The 18,959-nt window shown below is 35.5% G+C and overlaps 1 protein-coding gene across 4 annotated transcripts in view; it reads right to left on the reverse strand.

Moving 5' to 3' along the window:
• CREB1 (cAMP responsive element binding protein 1) overlaps positions 1-18,959 on the reverse strand; it is a 78,913-nt gene that overhangs the window by 26,953 nt on the left and 33,001 nt on the right. The window contains exons 6-10 of one of the 4 annotated variants that reach the window (XR_003547946.1): positions 16,018-16,160; positions 5,996-6,178; positions 4,496-4,558; positions 3,996-4,110; positions 3,564-3,694 (exon numbers count right to left, since the gene is read on the reverse strand). Coding sequence is in view for 3 of the 4 variants with exons in the window: in XM_027768400.1 (XP_027624201.1) it covers positions 3,387-3,694; positions 5,996-6,178; positions 16,018-16,160 (634 nt within the window). In the remaining variant the exon portion in view is untranslated. Of the gene's footprint in view, positions 1-3,270; positions 3,695-3,995; positions 4,111-4,495; positions 4,559-5,995; positions 6,179-16,017; positions 16,161-18,959 lie in introns of those variants that run through there. The other 3 variants (XM_014584322.2, XM_027768400.1, XM_027768401.1) reach the window with 3 other exon arrangements.

Genomic DNA, 18,959 nt, shown 5'->3' on the forward strand with positions numbered 1-18,959 from the left:
GAGAGACAGAAAGCGAGAAATCACCCCCCAGGGGGGATGGTCACGCCGCAATCCCTTCTCCTCCATTCTCCTCTCGGGATCTTGGGCACGCACACACACGTGCCTGGCGTGAGTTTTAAGCCACCAGGTCCGGGACGCTAACCGCGGTCGACTGCGTGGGAATCCAGCGACATAGCCATTACGCCAACTGCTGGTTCCCCTTGATGTCTTTTTTCTATGCAAACATGCCTCATGTCTATTCTGATGACCCAATACTTTAAGGTTCTGGCAGTAACATAGTATTCTTAGAATTAGTCTATTTTTGAAGAATCTTAAGGACATTATTTTGAGTTAAGACAGCATTCATTAAAACATGGACTGGCCATCACACATTTACTTTATTACAAATAATCAATTCTACCAGAAAAAACAAGTTCAGTGCAAAGATCCTAGTATCAGCAGTTGTAAAGATGCACGAATGTCTGCCAGAATCTGAGGACGTATCGGACCCACAACAATCTAAGTAAATGCAATAGAGGTACCTGTTCTTCATTAGACGAACCTCTCTCTTTCGTGCTGCTTCTTCAGCAGGCTGTGTGGGAAGTGCTGGGGAGGATGCCATAACAACTCCTGGGGCAATAGTGCTAGTGGGTGCTGTGCGAATCTGGTATGTTTGTACATCTCCAGAGGCAGCTGAAAAGAATTGTGAGCGTAGTGTCAGACACAGAAAACACTGCGACTTGATTCAACTATATGTGTCAATTATCAATCTAAACATACATTTCTGGATTGAAAGGGAAACAAAAAAGAAATGAGTCTGGCTAAAATGTTGAAAGAATCAGCCTCTTTGGTCATTACTAAAGACAATTCCCAATTTAATGTATTTATTAGTAGACACACTTGAGTGAAAGAGGTCTTAACCTGTGTCTGCTAGGTCTTACATTTATCTTTCATTGAAATGCAGTTCTATTCTGTTGTTAACATGCTTACCAACCTTAAGTCTAAAAGGTAAGTAGGACACAGCTTGGATGGTCTTCCTAGATAGAGTATAGTCCTCAATGTCTTCCTTTGATATTGGTAAATTCATATTAAAAAATTTCAAGTAGACTCTTGCCACGACATAAAAACGACCATGATTTTTCATAAAATAGCAAAATGGAAGAGAAAATAAAGCATTATGGTCAACTACTGTAAATTTCTAATTGAAACAAAACTGAAAATATGAAAAAGTGTACTACTTGATGCCAATTACATTATTTGTAAACATATCGTTTTAATGTAAATGACAATGGCTAACAGATCCACCATTTGTGAAAAGAAACACAAGTACTATTATCAAACTGCTTCTAAAAACAGCTTAATATTCCTATTCCCAAGAATAGGAACCTAATGTTATTTGAAAGAATTTGAAAGTCTATAAAATTCACATTAGTTATTAAAATTAATTAAAATGTGTAGTTTGAGTGGAAAAGATTTATATACTAAATATGTTACCATCTTCAAACTGACGTTCAGAATTCAAATTCACTGACATCCTGCTTTACAATTTTTGAGTACCTGCATGTAAAGTGAAAAGGTGTTTTACTCCCATTAATAACCAAAATATTATCTTTTTCAAATATTTGTTTGCTTAGTAACAGAATAAATTCTGTAAATATAATATGGCTCTTAAAATAAGTAAATTCTGACTTTCTAGCTGGTGTTTTAGGATTATTCAAAAGTTTTTATCCATGGTGAAGGGACACATACCTAACATAGGCAAAATGCATGATTAAAAATACTTTTAGAAATATATTTATGATTATTATCTCAATCTACAAATTTCTAATCTGGCACAAATAACATTCTTGGAACATTCAAATGAAAAACAGTCAACTCTTATCCTAAAATAAACAGGGAAAAAAAATAAAAATAAAAACTAAATTAAAAATAGACCAGAAAAAAACTTTCTATAACTCATCAAAGATTTAGCTACTACTTTTCCTCTATAAAGTCCAGTAGACTTACATACTTGTCTAAGATCTTTTAGAATACAGTATTTTCATTTGAAATAAAAACTGATGATCTTAGAAAAGAGGGCCCAAGAGGCCACGAAGTGGTATGATGATAAAGGCACTGGACTCCTACATGGTCAACTGCAGTTCAAGTCCCAGGCCTGGCAACTTGAAAATCATGCCAAGTATGTGTGCCCAAAATCTTGAGAGAAGGAATTATGGCTTGGCCATCCCTCCTGGGGGAGTGATTTCTCATTGTCTCCCTCCAGTGAGTGTATGTGCCCTATGGCAAAAACCTTAAAAAAGAAGGCCCAAATTTCCTTTGAATAAAAAGTAGAAAAATAGGGCTAGCCAGTGGTGTGGAGGTTAGGTGACTGGATCTCACACAGCCAACTGTGTGTGCAGTTTGAGTCCCAGCCCAGTGGCTTAAAAAAACATGCAGGGTACGTGTGTGTGCCCAAAATCCTGAGAAGAAAATGGAGGCCATCTCCCCCAAAAGGCACCCTATAGCAAAATTTAAAAAATTTTAAAAGCAGAGGAATAGATGTCTAAATCTCTAAAATTCTTATCAGTGATTTACTGTAACTCTCACTTGACATGCAACCAAAACAAAACAAAAATCAGCAGGCACGAAGAGGTCTGAGGTTTGGTATTAATCAAGGTTATTTAACAGATCCATGTACAATTTAAATCTAGAATCCATCTTTCCCAACTCCTATTGTCTTTGTACCTAATTACCCTGTTTCTCCTATCTCAAATACTAATGGTGTTAAATAACAATAGATTTATATTTTTATGATTGAAATAGTTGTTTTTATGCCATGACATTTTGGTCCAATTGTAATAATGGAAGAGTTCATGAAAAAATATCTATATTGGGAAAAAAAGAACTATATATCTTGATAGTGCTTTGTAATATGATACTTACTTTTTCTGAAAGTTTATCATATTTTCATCTTTCAAAGAATTTAGCATACCTGTGAAATATGAATTTCCTTACCTTGAACCACAACTTGGTTGCTGGGCACTAAGATCTGCTGTCCATCAGTGAGAGACAGAAAGCGAGAAATCACCCCCCAGGGGGGATGGTCACGCCGCAATCCCTTCTCCTCCATTCTCCTCTCGGGATCTTGGGCACGCACACACACGTGCCTGGCGTGAGTTTTAAGCCACCAGGTCCGGGACGCTAACCGCGGTCGACTGCGTGGGAATCCAGCGACATAGCCATTACGCCAACTGCTGGTTCCCCTTGATGTCTTTTTTCTATGCAAACATGCCTCATGTCTATTCTGATGACCCAATACTTTAAGGTTCTGGCAGTAACATAGTATTCTTAGAATTAGTCTATTTTTGAAGAATCTTAAGGACATTATTTTGAGTTAAGACAGCATTCATTAAAACATGGACTGGCCATCACACATTTACTTTATTACAAATAATCAATTCTACCAGAAAAAACAAGTTCAGTGCAAAGATCCTAGTATCAGCAGTTGTAAAGATGCACGAATGTCTGCCAGAATCTGAGGACGTATCGGACCCACAACAATCTAAGTAAATGCAATAGAGGTACCTGTTCTTCATTAGACGAACCTCTCTCTTTCGTGCTGCTTCTTCAGCAGGCTGTGTGGGAAGTGCTGGGGAGGATGCCATAACAACTCCTGGGGCAATAGTGCTAGTGGGTGCTGTGCGAATCTGGTATGTTTGTACATCTCCAGAGGCAGCTGAAAAGAATTGTGAGCGTAGTGTCAGACACAGAAAACACTGCGACTTGATTCAACTATATGTGTCAATTATCAATCTAAACATACATTTCTGGATTGAAAGGGAAACAAAAAAGAAATGAGTCTGGCTAAAATGTTGAAAGAATCAGCCTCTTTGGTCATTACTAAAGACAATTCCCAATTTAATGTATTTATTAGTAGACACACTTGAGTGAAAGAGGTCTTAACCTGTGTCTGCTAGGTCTTACATTTATCTTTCATTGAAATGCAGTTCTATTCTGTTGTTAACATGCTTACCAACCTTAAGTCTAAAAGGTAAGTAGGACACAGCTTGGATGGTCTTCCTAGATAGAGTATAGTCCTCAATGTCTTCCTTTGATATTGGTAAATTCATATTAAAAAATTTCAAGTAGACTCTTGCCACGACATAAAAACGACCATGATTTTTCATAAAATAGCAAAATGGAAGAGAAAATAAAGCATTATGGTCAACTACTGTAAATTTCTAATTGAAACAAAACTGAAAATATGAAAAAGTGTACTACTTGATGCCAATTACATTATTTGTAAACATATCGTTTTAATGTAAATGACAATGGCTAACAGATCCACCATTTGTGAAAAGAAACACAAGTACTATTATCAAACTGCTTCTAAAAACAGCTTAATATTCCTATTCCCAAGAATAGGAACCTAATGTTATTTGAAAGAATTTGAAAGTCTATAAAATTCACATTAGTTATTAAAATTAATTAAAATGTGTAGTTTGAGTGGAAAAGATTTATATACTAAATATGTTACCATCTTCAAACTGACGTTCAGAATTCAAATTCACTGACATCCTGCTTTACAATTTTTGAGTACCTGCATGTAAAGTGAAAAGGTGTTTTACTCCCATTAATAACCAAAATATTATCTTTTTCAAATATTTGTTTGCTTAGTAACAGAATAAATTCTGTAAATATAATATGGCTCTTAAAATAAGTAAATTCTGACTTTCTAGCTGGTGTTTTAGGATTATTCAAAAGTTTTTATCCATGGTGAAGGGACACATACCTAACATAGGCAAAATGCATGATTAAAAATACTTTTAGAAATATATTTATGATTATTATCTCAATCTACAAATTTCTAATCTGGCACAAATAACATTCTTGGAACATTCAAATGAAAAACAGTCAACTCTTATCCTAAAATAAACAGGGAAAAAAAATAAAAATAAAAACTAAATTAAAAATAGACCAGAAAAAAACTTTCTATAACTCATCAAAGATTTAGCTACTACTTTTCCTCTATAAAGTCCAGTAGACTTACATACTTGTCTAAGATCTTTTAGAATACAGTATTTTCATTTGAAATAAAAACTGATGATCTTAGAAAAGAGGGCCCAAGAGGCCACGAAGTGGTATGATGATAAAGGCACTGGACTCCTACATGGTCAACTGCAGTTCAAGTCCCAGGCCTGGCAACTTGAAAATCATGCCAAGTATGTGTGCCCAAAATCTTGAGAGAAGGAATTATGGCTTGGCCATCCCTCCTGGGGGAGTGATTTCTCATTGTCTCCCTCCAGTGAGTGTATGTGCCCTATGGCAAAAACCTTAAAAAAGAAGGCCCAAATTTCCTTTGAATAAAAAGTAGAAAAATAGGGCTAGCCAGTGGTGTGGAGGTTAGGTGACTGGATCTCACACAGCCAACTGTGTGTGCAGTTTGAGTCCCAGCCCAGTGGCTTAAAAAAACATGCAGGGTACGTGTGTGTGCCCAAAATCCTGAGAAGAAAATGGAGGCCATCTCCCCCAAAAGGCACCCTATAGCAAAATTTAAAAAATTTTAAAAGCAGAGGAATAGATGTCTAAATCTCTAAAATTCTTATCAGTGATTTACTGTAACTCTCACTTGACATGCAACCAAAACAAAACAAAAATCAGCAGGCACGAAGAGGTCTGAGGTTTGGTATTAATCAAGGTTATTTAACAGATCCATGTACAATTTAAATCTAGAATCCATCTTTCCCAACTCCTATTGTCTTTGTACCTAATTACCCTGTTTCTCCTATCTCAAATACTAATGGTGTTAAATAACAATAGATTTATATTTTTATGATTGAAATAGTTGTTTTTATGCCATGACATTTTGGTCCAATTGTAATAATGGAAGAGTTCATGAAAAAATATCTATATTGGGAAAAAAAGAACTATATATCTTGATAGTGCTTTGTAATATGATACTTACTTTTTCTGAAAGTTTATCATATTTTCATCTTTCAAAGAATTTAGCATACCTGTGAAATATGAATTTCCTTACCTTGAACCACAACTTGGTTGCTGGGCACTAAGATCTGCTGTCCATCAGTGGTCTGTGCATACTGTAGAATGGTAGTGCCTGGCTGGGTGGCAGCTGCATTGGTCATGGTTAATGTTTGCAGGCCCTGTACCCCATCGGTACCATTGTTAGCCAGTTGTATTGCTCCTCCCTGGGTAATGGCAACTAAAACCCAATGGATTTTATTGTTAAAAGTTTAAGTAATACCATGTTTACGGCTTTTAAAACACACTAAATTCAAGGATATAATAATTTGCAAGCCATAATCTTGAAGAATTACAGAAATATCATCAAAAATGTTTTTGAATACTTAAAGTTACTTTCTGCTCAGAAAACTCACATCCAATTTCTACAGTAAAAGTGCATTCTATAAACTCTTCTATACTGTATAATAATAATTACAATGATGGTGGCATGGTGGCGGAGGCTACTGGATCCCACACAGTTGACTGCATGGTTCAAGTCCTCCCTGGACTTGGCAGCTTAGGAAAACACACTGTGTGTGTTTGTGTGTGTGCATGCCTAAAATCCCAAAAGGAGGAAGAAATGGAGAAGGGATTGGCCAGTCCCTAAGTGGGATGCTTTCTCACTTCACCTTTTACTCTCTCTCTTTGGCAACTGCAGATGACCTCTGGCAATTTTTTTTCAAGTGGGAAAACGTTAAGTTTCTTTTTAAATTATTTGATTCTTAGAAATGTCCTCTTTGTGATATACACTCTTTTATACTAGCATTAATTACATAATATATGTTAATTGCTTAGTATTTGCTACCTCATTAATAAATTAATTTCTTAAGAGTAGGAAATGTGATTTTTCTTTAGTTTCAAGCACTTAATATAGTGGTGGGCATGTAACACACACCTAATAAATAGCTGTTTTAAAGTATAACTAATAGAGGAGTATATCAATGTATTCTATTCTCTAACTCTTCTAGTGATTCATAAACTATATCACAATTCCAATCAAAGAAACAAATGATACCTCTTATAGACTTAATTATGGTAAACTCTCTCATGGGCTTCAAAGTCGGAGCTTGAGGGAACCAGCAGGTGGCGTGGTGGTTAAGGTGCTGGACAATGGCTGATTATGGTTCAAATCCTGGATCTGGTGGCTTGCTTTCTCACTCTCGCTCTTTCTCTCTCTGTCTCTCTGGTCAAATTTAAAAAATGAATGGATGAATAAGTAAATAAAACTAAATAATTCTTAGGAAAAAAACTGGAGCTTGAGATCATCAATTAGAAAAAAATACTGTCATGTCTAAGTTATATATCCAAGGATTCTCATATAGGACTCTTTATTGATATTCACTAATGAACCACACTTACCATTCATTACCTATTGCAAAATAATCAACTTTTGCTCCTACTAATAGGTACTTCACTTTGCAGAAAACTGAAATCATTGACTAACCGGTGATACAGCGATTAAGGTAGCTGTATTCCACATGGGTCTGTGCAATTTGGGTCCTGGACCCAGTGACTTAAGAAACATGCTCAGCGTGTTATATACATGCCCAAAATCCTGAAGGGAGAAACAGAGAAGAGCTTCAGGTATGACCATCCCCCCATGGGAGCAGAAAGAGAGAGGCTTTCTCACTTTCCCGCTGTAATTGAATACATACACTCTCTAGCAATAAGAAACAAGGAAAGGAAAGGAAAGGAAAGGAAAGGAAAGGAAAGGAAAGGAAAAGAAAGCAAAGCAAAGCAAAGCAAAGCAAAGCAGAGGAGGAAGGAAGGAAGGGAGAAAGAAAAGAAAAAAGAAAGAAAGAAAGAGAAAATGGAAATAACCTTCATGCTACATGGAAAAGTTAATAGAAAGAAATTACTGTTTGGAAAAAGTGATCCTTTCAAAATCAACACTGAGACAGGTGAATGGATCTTCTCTGAACAACTCTGCTAGGAATCAAGTTCTCCAGAAAGAGAAGAATCAGAATTCACAATATTACATATAAAACCGCATAGAATTTAACTGAGTAAGAACACAATAAAAAATGTAAGAAAGTCAGTATGTTTTGATTTTTGTATGCTACTGGCTTTTAGAAGGGAATTAGTTTGACAGCACCCGTCAGCAAGGTCTGGGGAAATTAACATCCTGAGTCACCTGTACATTTAAAATTGATTATCACTGCTCAATCAACAAATAAAAAGAATTAGTGGTTATGATTTGGTAAGTTTAGCAAAGTGATACATGTGGAAACTAGGACACTGGTATATACAATCCATCACTTTAGCTCATCCTTATCTGAGACAAGAGGGGGAGATGAAATGTATAAGAACTAACTAGTACAAGATTAATTAAACTGTTAAATTTTGCAAGATTACTTGAAGAATCAGTCTCAAAAACCACAATTTCTCATACAGAGCTAATGAGCAAACATCACTGTATTTTAACATTTCACCTTCTTTTTTGTTAAACAGCAATGAGCTCAAGGTAGGAAAAATTTAAAAACTATGTATGAGAAGATTAGAGTTCTCAGTCCAAGTTCCTTCATAAAGTGTTATTTCACTCTGTTATCTCTTCTGTAAAATAAAAACACCTGGTTCTAGCTACTAAGAATAGTTATGCACTTCCAAGGAGATCATGTATATGAATATACTTTTAAAACTAAAGTCTTATTCTACTGAATATGATTTTTTGTATAATATTTTTGTATAATATTTATATACTTGCCAAAAAGGTTTTTAATAAAACCAAATTCATTAAAACAAGTACGAAAAGCCAGATGTCAAAAAACTAAGGTGTATATAATTATTACGCCAGAGTATCTAAACTGAGGAAAAATATAATTAAGCAAAAACTTATTTGAAATTCTTTTTTCTTTTTTTGGAGAAGTTGTTTTTTTGTTTGTTTTTGGTTTTTTTCTGCTATAGGGCGTGTGCACTCACCAGAAAGACAGAGAGAGACAGAAAGAGAGAAAGCGAGAAATCACCAACCCCCCAGCGGGATGGCCACGCCACAACCCCTTCTCCATTTACCTCTTGGGATCTTGGGCACACATGCACACACGCCCGGCGTGAGTTTAAGCCACCAGGTCCAGGACTCGAGCCGTGGTCAACTACATGGGAGCCCAGTAACAGCCATTACGCTAATTGCTGGTCCCAACTTAGTTGAAATTCTTAGCGGCCAGAATTAAGAGAATAAAAATCATGAGTCATAATTTTATTTAGTGAAATAAAAAATAAAAAAAGTCAAGTTCAAAATAATATACATTTCTACCTAAGAGAAGACTCTTAAGCAAAACTTTACTAGAGGAGAGTGAATCAAGGGATGGAATAATTCAGAACATAAATTAAAATTTTAAAATAATAATAGTTATTATTATTTTTTAAGGTTTTTGCCATAGAGTGCATAAACTTGCCTGAGAGAGAGACAGACAGACAGTGAGAAAGAAAGTGAGAAATCACATTCTGGGAGACGGCTATGCCACAATCTCTTCTCTTTCATTCTCCTCCTGGGACTCTGGACATGCATGCACATGTTACTGGTGTGATTTTCAAAATGCTGGGTCTGGGTCCAGGACTTTAACTGTGGTCAGCTGTGTGGGAGTCCAGTGCCTTAACCACTATGCCACCCTCTGGCCCAAAAATTAAAGAAATAACTTAAAATCACTGGTGTGTGGGCACTCACCAGAGAGCGATGGGACAGGGAGTGACTAGCACCCTCTCGTGGGGCAAGGTCATATCATCATCTTTTCTCCATTTTTCCCTCCTTTTGGGGTTTTGGGCATGCATGCACGTGCATCCAGGGTGTTTTTCCAAGGTGCTGAGTCAGGGCCTCAAACTGCACAGTCAGCCATGTGGGATCTAGCTGCCTTAACTACCATGCCACCAGATGGCCCTAAATAACCAATTTATGGAAGGAACGAAACTTGATGCATCCCCTTGGAAGGGCCATTAGGCAGGATATACTTTCATTCAACAATTCCACTCTCAGGATACTATTCAACTGAGACACTACTACATACATGAGGATGTTTACATGGCAATGTTTGATAGAGAACTATCTCAAATAGCCATCTGTAAGAGGATGTTTGAATACTTGTATTTATACAGTGAAACATGATGCAACTCTTTAACATATATAATGCATGTGCAATATGTCCATGGTATATAAACAACCTAGGTCTTCCCTTCTCACCTGTGTAAAAATCCAAAATTCATGTGTTCAAACATTGTAATGAAGTTATGAAAGTGAAAATGTAATCTGATTATTGTGTTAAAAGGTGGGGCTGAGGACCAGCAGGTGGTGTGGTGGTTAAGGCGCTGGACACTCCCACATGGCTGACTATGGTTCAAGTTCCAGACCTGGTGGCTTGCTTTCTCACTTTCTCTGTGTATCTCTGGTCAAATGAAAATAAATGAATGAATAAATAAAATTAAAAATAAGTATTTATTAAAAAAAAAAGGGCGGGACCTTTCAGAAGAGATTAGTTACTAGGTGGTTAGAGCAAGGCCTCCAAGATTTAGTTCTGGTGTACATATAGAGAAGAAAAGGGGCAGGGAGAGTACGCACGGCACAGACCATGCTCTGTTTTATGATCCTGCCCTCTGTCCTATTGTGGCTTTACCAGTAGTTGGACCTAGACCTCCAAACTGTGAGCTGAATTATATTTTTATTTATTTGTAAAATCATCCTGTCCTAGGTATTTCTGTTAGCAATGCAGTAAGAGTTATGTATAAAAACAAAGAAAACTAATGGAGGGATTTATATATCACTCTTAATACTAAAGGGATGAAAATAATATTTAAAACCTCTAGCATTGGATTTTTTTTCTTTTTCTTTTTTCTTTTTTTTTTAGGTTATTGCCATAGGGTGCATGTGTTTGCTGGAAAGAGAGAGACAGAGAGAATGAAAGGGAAAGTGAGAATCACACTGTAGGAGGAATGGCCACACCGCAGTACCTTCTACTCTTGGGGTTTTGGGCACACACACACACATGCCCAGAATGATTTTCAAGCCACCAAGACCAGGATTCAAACTGTGGTCAGTCACGTGGGGGTCCAGCACCTTAAGCACTATGTCACCTGCTGGCCCCAGAATTAGAATTTTGACAACCATCCATTTATTTTATAAGAGATGAAATATATTAATGTTACTATGTATTTGACTACTCATGTTGCTTCATAATGAATATTAAGAACATAATGTTAAAACAGTTCTATCAAAGCAGGTGTGCATATACAGAGAAGATAAAAGATAATGAAAAAAATCTTTATAAATCTCAATTTAAAACTAGCAAATTTCAGTTGTTAGAGGAGTGCATGGTGGGACTTCTCAAAACTCCACTACCCTCCTTTAGAGTCTACGGTAATATATCTCTTTCCTAAAGAGCATGCTTTCTATTCAAGTGAGAATCTCAAGTATGCTGAAGTACAGGAAAAATACAGGTTATGCATCAACATCTTAGAACACACAAAAAATGTATATACATACATATAAGTATGAAGATATACCTCTTCACATGTGTCAACAAAGAACTTAAGGAAAAAGATGACTAAGCTAAACAAACTTGGAAAGTAGACAAGTTTAGCCAAAAATGCCTTCCTCTAGTTACTATTAAAGGTCTCAGCTTTGAGAGAAATAGAAAGTTTGCTCCTTGGGAATCTGTTTTTGATACAACTGAAATGTTAAGAGTTAATATAAACCAAGGTTGAGATGTAACTAAAAATCTATAGTAACCTGGAGGTCAGACTTTTATCATATTTGACTTTACCTCAGAACATTAGAAAACTAATGCAGCAAAGAAGTTTCATTTGCAGCACTGGGTTTAATGAACAAATCGAAGTATGAGAAATTTAAGAAGCAAACGTAAAGAAAAAAGAAGAAAAACACACTATTCACTCAAATGCCTTTGATCAAACAAAAGCAGAATTCATATGTACTATATCACAGATTTAGGAAATATATATGAAGACGTAAAAGAGATAAGGAGACCTAAGTGCCAGACAGAAATATCACAGAACCGGAAACTTTAGTAATTCTGTGAGAAAAACCTTTGTTCTCTGTGAGCCAAAAATCAAGATGTCTAGTTATTTCAGCAGTCCTTATGCTTACATGATCATAATTACACTACGTTTTACATGAAAATGATCAATGGATGTGCCAACAGACTTCAGCCTAGCCAAACCCAGTTGAAACATAAATAATACGAAAAAATTTAAAAGCTATTCGTAGAGGGAAGGCAAATTATTAAAACAGATGAATGATGAGGTCATTTTTTGGTCTTAAGAATGACTGTTTTATATGAAAAAAGTTACGTTCTCTGTTAATATGCATCATGATGATTAGTTTTAATTAGTGGTTCAAAAAAACTTCAGACTCTTAGTGCAGCTGCATAAAACAAAAAGACCTAAAGCTTAACCCAACTGAAATTGTGAAGAAAGGAAAATACCTCCATAATAGACCTTCATATAATGGACAGTAAAGGAAATTTAATAATAATAGAAGATGGAGAAAAGAAACTGGCGGTTACACAAGTCCTCTGAATGTGATTGTTAGTATTTCTCCTAACTTTTCAAAATAGAAATGGCTATTACTCACTATACTGTCCACTGCTAGTTTGGTATATTGGAGTTGGCACCGTTACAGTGGTGATGGCAGGTGCTGAAGTCTCTTCTTCAGACTTTTCTTCTTCAATCCTTGGCACTCCTGGTGCATCAGAAGATAAGTCATTCAAAATTTTCCTAAAAAAGGAGAGAATTATATTAATTAAAATATACCTAAAATTTACTAATGAAATACAAATCATGGTTATTTATAATCAGATAAAATGACAAGTGACTACATGATGAAAGTCTTTGAATCTAAAAAAAAATACAAAAAATAAAATTTAAAAAATCAGTAATACTAGGAGAAAACATCTGCACAGATCACCAATAAAGGACTGATATCCCCAATATATAAACAACTCCTAAAAAAGGACTGGTAAAAATAAAGAAGTGTAATAATATATCCTGTTAGCTAAACCATGAGAAAATAAAGTCTTATATATTACTGCTATGAGTATAAAAGTGCACAACTCTGATAGAAGGAACTTTGTGATAACTAAGAAAATGCATGTGTTTATGCATTGATACCACTTCTAGCAATTCAATTCACTTCAATGGCACAAAATATACATGCTTAAATTATTCATTATAGCACTGTTTCTAATAGATTATAATTACATAATCAATTATATAAGCTCAAACACAGAAGAGTAATAAATGAAGGTACATCTAAGTAACGTAGAGTATGGCATCTTTTATGGAAAATGGAGAAATAAAATATACATGTATCTGTTCATCTGTTCAAGAAAATAATCAGGAAGGATAAGCCAGTTTAATGAGTTCAGTTTTTTACTGGGGTGGGTGGGAAAGAAGCAAAAAAAAAAGATTGAAGGAAGGTAGGGAGCACTACTACGTATACCTTTTCTGCGGAATTCTGATTTTTGAAACTATATTAATGTTTCATATACTTAAAAAGATCAACAGAGGGAGGGAAAAAATGAAACACAAAAATGAATGAACTTTACCATATTTCAGAAGAATGAAAACACAATTACACAGAAAAGAGGAAAAACCCTAGTCCAAGTTAACTTTTTAAACATTATTTATTCAATTCTATCCATCATCTTTTTTTTTTTTTAATTTGACTAGGGAGAGTGGGAGAAAAAGAGAGGGGGAAAGCAAGAATAAAAGCCACCAGTTTGGGACTTGAACCACAGTTGTTAGGAGTCAAGCACTCCAACCACCAAGCCATCTGCTAGTCCAACCCAAGTTAAGTTTTGACAAATTTATAACAAACAACTTGAGCTAGTATTTACCTTCAACAATCTACCAAATATCTGCTCTTTTATGCTATTATTGTCATGAATGACATTTTCATACACTGTATGCTCATTAACATAGATTTAGTTATTGTTTTATGCCTTTGTCTTTCAAATCATATATGATTTAAATTAAAAAGTTACAAACCAAACCTATACTGGATTTTATAGCTACCTATGTAATTAATTATTTTTACCCGGTACTGCAGAAAGTATTATGCTATTATCTCTTTAAATATTTCCTTTCTCCCTATTTCCCCTTCTGGAAATTTTATAAATGCTTCCACTGATGCATCTCATTCTATTCTCCATGACATTTCATCTCTTTCACATTTTCTACCTGTTTATGTTCCCCATAGCCAATTATAGGGTTGTTGGAAAAGTCATGAAGCCTTTTGGCATACAAAAATTCATCATGATTTTTCTGATGACTCAATATTTTCTCAGCTCTCTTCTGTTGTACCTAGCATCTAAGTTTATTCCACTTACTGTTTGATTTATTTTTTAAGGTTCTTGCCATAGGGTATGTGCACTTCCAGGAGAGTAGGGGGAGGGAGAAAGAGAAAGACAGACAGTGAGAAGTTAAGTGAGAAATCAACCCCCAAGGGAATGACCATGCTGTAATCCCTTTTCCTGTATTCTCCTTTGGGACTTACTCACCCAGCGTGATTTTCAAGTAATAAGGTCTTGGAGCTGAACTGCAATCGGCCATGTAGAAACCTAGAGCCTTAAGCTTTAACCACTATACCACCTGCTGGCCCCACTGTTTATTTTTTTAATTCCTAAGGCTGTATTTCTCATTTCAAAGATTTCTTTTAAAAAATATTTTATTTAACTTTATTTATGTTAATTTGATGAGAGAGAGAGATGGAGTAAGAAAGTAAGCCGCTAGGTCCAGGACTTGAACCAGAGGAGTGCATGGTGGGACTTCTCAAAACTCCACTACCCTCCTTTAGAGTCTACGGTAATATATCTCTTTCCTAAAGAGCATGCTTTCTATTCAAGTGAGAATCTCAAGTATGCTGAAGTACAGGAAAAATACAGGTTATGCATCAACATCTTAGAACACACAAAAAATGTATATACATACATATAAGTATGAAGATATACCTCTTCACATGTGTCAACAAAGAACTTAAGGAAAAAGATGACTAAGCTAAACAAACTTGGAAAGTAGACAAGTTTAGCCAAAAATGCCTTCCTCTAGTTACTATTAAAGGTCTCAGCTTTGAGAGAAATAGAAAGTTTGCTCCTTGGGAATCTGTTTTTGATACAACTGAAATGTTAAGAGTTAATATAAACCAAGGTTGAGATGTAACTAAAAATCTATAGTAACCTGGAGGTCAGACTTTTATCATATTTGACTTTACCTCAGAACATTAGAAAACTAATGCAGCAAAGAAGTTTCATTTGCAGCACTGGGTTTAATGAACAAATCGAAGTATGAGAAATTTAAGAAGCAAACGTAAAGAAAAAAGAAGAAAAACACACTATTCACTCAAATGCCTTTGATCAAACAAAAGCAGAATTCATATGTACTATATCACAGATTTAGGAAATATATATGAAGACGTAAAAGAGATAAGGAGACCTAAGTGCCAGACAGAAATATCACAGAACCGGAAACTTTAGTAATTCTGTGAGAAAAACCTTTGTTCTCTGTGAGCCAAAAATCAAGATGTCTAGTTATTTCAGCAGTCCTTATGCTTACATGATCATAATTACACTACGTTTTACATGAAAATGATCAATGGATGTGCCAACAGACTTCAGCCTAGCCAAACCCAGTTGAAACATAAATAATACGAAAAAATTTAAAAGCTATTCGTAGAGGGAAGGCAAATTATTAAAACAGATGAATGATGAGGTCATTTTTTGGTCTTAAGAATGACTGTTTTATATGAAAAAAGTTACGTTCTCTGTTAATATGCATCATGATGATTAGTTTTAATTAGTGGTTCAAAAAAACTTCAGACTCTTAGTGCAGCTGCATAAAACAAAAAGACCTAAAGCTTAACCCAACTGAAATTGTGAAGAAAGGAAAATACCTCCATAATAGACCTTCATATAATGGACAGTAAAGGAAATTTAATAATAATAGAAGATGGAGAAAAGAAACTGGCGGTTACACAAGTCCTCTGAATGTGATTGTTAGTATTTCTCCTAACTTTTCAAAATAGAAATGGCTATTACTCACTATACTGTCCACTGCTAGTTTGGTATATTGGAGTTGGCACCGTTACAGTGGTGATGGCAGGTGCTGAAGTCTCTTCTTCAGACTTTTCTTCTTCAATCCTTGGCACTCCTGGTGCATCAGAAGATAAGTCATTCAAAATTTTCCTAAAAAAGGAGAGAATTATATTAATTAAAATATACCTAAAATTTACTAATGAAATACAAATCATGGTTATTTATAATCAGATAAAATGACAAGTGACTACATGAAAAAAGTCTTTGAATCTAAAAAAAAATACAAAAAATAAAATTTAAAAAATCAGTAATACTAGGAGAAAACATCTGCACAGATCACCAATAAAGGACTGATATCCCCAATATATAAACAACTCCTAAAAAAGGACTGGTAAAAATAAAGAAGTGTAATAATATATCCTGTTAGCTAAACCATGAGAAAATAAAGTCTTATATATTACTGCTATGAGTATAAAAGTGCACAACTCTGATAGAAGGAACTTTGTGATAACTAAGAAAATGCATGTGTTTATGCATTGATACCACTTCTAGCAATTCAATTCACTTCAATGGCACAAAATATACATGCTTAAATTATTCATTATAGCACTGTTTCTAATAGATTATAATTACATAATCAATTATATAAGCTCAAACACAGAAGAGTAATAAATGAAGGTACATCTAAGTAACGTAGAGTATGGCATCTTTTATGGAAAATGGAGAAATAAAATATACATGTATCTGTTCATCTGTTCAAGAAAATAATCAGGAAGGATAAGCCAGTTTAATGAGTTCAGTTTTTTACTGGGGTGGGTGGGAAAGAAGCAAAAAAAAAAGATTGAAGGAAGGTAGGGAGCACTACTACGTATACCTTTTCTGCGGAATTCTGATTTTTGAAACTATATTAATGTTTCATATACTTAAAAAGATCAACAGAGGGAGGGAAAAAATGAAACACAAAAATGAATGAACTTTACCATATTTCAGAAGAATGAAAACACAATTACACAGAAAAGAGGAAAAACCCTAGTCCAAGTTAACTTTTTAAACATTATTTATTCAATTCTATCCATCATCTTTTTTTTTTTTTAATTTGACTAGGGAGAGTGGGAGAAAAAGAGAGGGGGAAAGCAAGAATAAAAGCCACCAGTTTGGGACTTGAACCACAGTTGTTAGGAGTCAAGCACTCCAACCACCAAGCCATCTGCTAGTCCAACCCAAGTTAAGTTTTGACAAATTTATAACAAACAACTTGAGCTAGTATTTACCTTCAACAATCTACCAAATATCTGCTCTTTTATGCTATTATTGTCATGAATGACATTTTCATACACTGTATGCTCATTAACATAGATTTAGTTATTGTTTTATGCCTTTGTCTTTCAAATCATATATGATTTAAATTAAAAAGTTACAAACCAAACCTATACTGGATTTTATAGCTACCTATGTAATTAATTATTTTTACCCGGTACTGCAGAAAGTATTATGCTATTATCTCTTTAAATATTTCCTTTCTCCCTATTTCCCCTTCTGGAAATTTTATAAATGCTTCCACTGATGCATCTCATTCTATTCTCCATGACATTTCATCTCTTTCACATTTTCTACCTGTTTATGTTCCCCATAGCCAATTATATGGTTGTTGGAAAAGTCATGAAGCCTTTTGGCATACAAAAATTCATCATGATTTTTCTGATGACTCAATATTTTCTCAGCTCTCTTCTGTTGTACCTAGCATCTAAGTTTATTCCACTTACTGTTTGATTTATTTTTTAAGGTTCTTGCCATAGGGTATGTGCACTTCCAGGAGAGTAGGGGGAGGGAGAAAGAGAAAGACAGACAGTGAGAAGTTAAGTGAGAAATCAACCCCCAAGGGAATGACCATGCTGTAATCCCTTTTCCTGTATTCTCCTTTGGGACTTACTCACCCAGCGTGATTTTCAAGTAATAAGGTCTTGGAGCTGAACTGCAATCGGCCATGTAGAAACCTAGAGCCTTAAGCTTTAACCACTATACCACCTGCTGGCCCCACTGTTTATTTTTTTAATTCCTAAGGCTGTATTTCTCATTTCAAAGATTTCTTTTAAAAAATATTTTATTTAACTTTATTTATGTTAATTTGATGAGAGAGAGAGATGGAGTAAGAAAGTAAGCCGCTAGGTCCAGGACTTGAACCACGATCAGTCATGTGGGAGAGTCCAGCGCCGTTAACCACCATGACAACTGCAGGCCCTTCAGGGGGGGAGTCCGGCGCCGTTAACCACCATGACAACTGCAGGCCCTTCATTTCAAAGATTTTTTTTTTTTTTGAAGAGGATTTTTTGCTATAGGGCGTGTGCGCTCACCAGGCAGACAGAGAGGGACAGAGAGACAGAAAGCAAGAAATCACCCTCTGGGGGATGACCACGCCACAATCCCTTCTCCATTCTCCTCTTGGGATCTTGGGCATGCATGCACACGTGCCCAGCATGAGTTTAAGTCACCGGGTCCGGGACGCGAACCACGGTAGACTATATGGGAGTCCAGCAACATAGCCATTACGCTGTTGGTCCCTTCATTTCAAAGATTTCTTACTTTTCCATTTGCCTGTTCTTGTTTAGTAAAATCATATATATATGATATATATGTAAAAATATATTTATACACACACACACACACACACATATATGTATGTATATATATGTTTTAACGTTTATTTAAAGTTTCTTTTCTTTCTTCTTTGAGGCAGGTGGGGGAAGAGAGAGAAGAGACAGGCACCACCAATAGGGTCTTCATAATGTAATCACAACCCACACCCCAGCCAGGCTGGATCATAGGTTCACCCACGTAAGCATGGAATTTATAGGATGGTCTCTGGATGTGAAGAATAGATCATCACAGGGACCAGCAGGTGACGTGGTGGTTAAGGTGCTGGACACTCCCACATGGCCAACCACAGTTCGA

This window comes from Tupaia chinensis, unplaced genomic scaffold (assembly GCF_000334495.1).
Source record: "Tupaia chinensis unplaced genomic scaffold, TupChi_1.0 Scaffold000076_1, whole genome shotgun sequence".
NCBI classification, from domain to species: domain Eukaryota; kingdom Metazoa; phylum Chordata; class Mammalia; order Scandentia; family Tupaiidae; genus Tupaia; species Tupaia belangeri.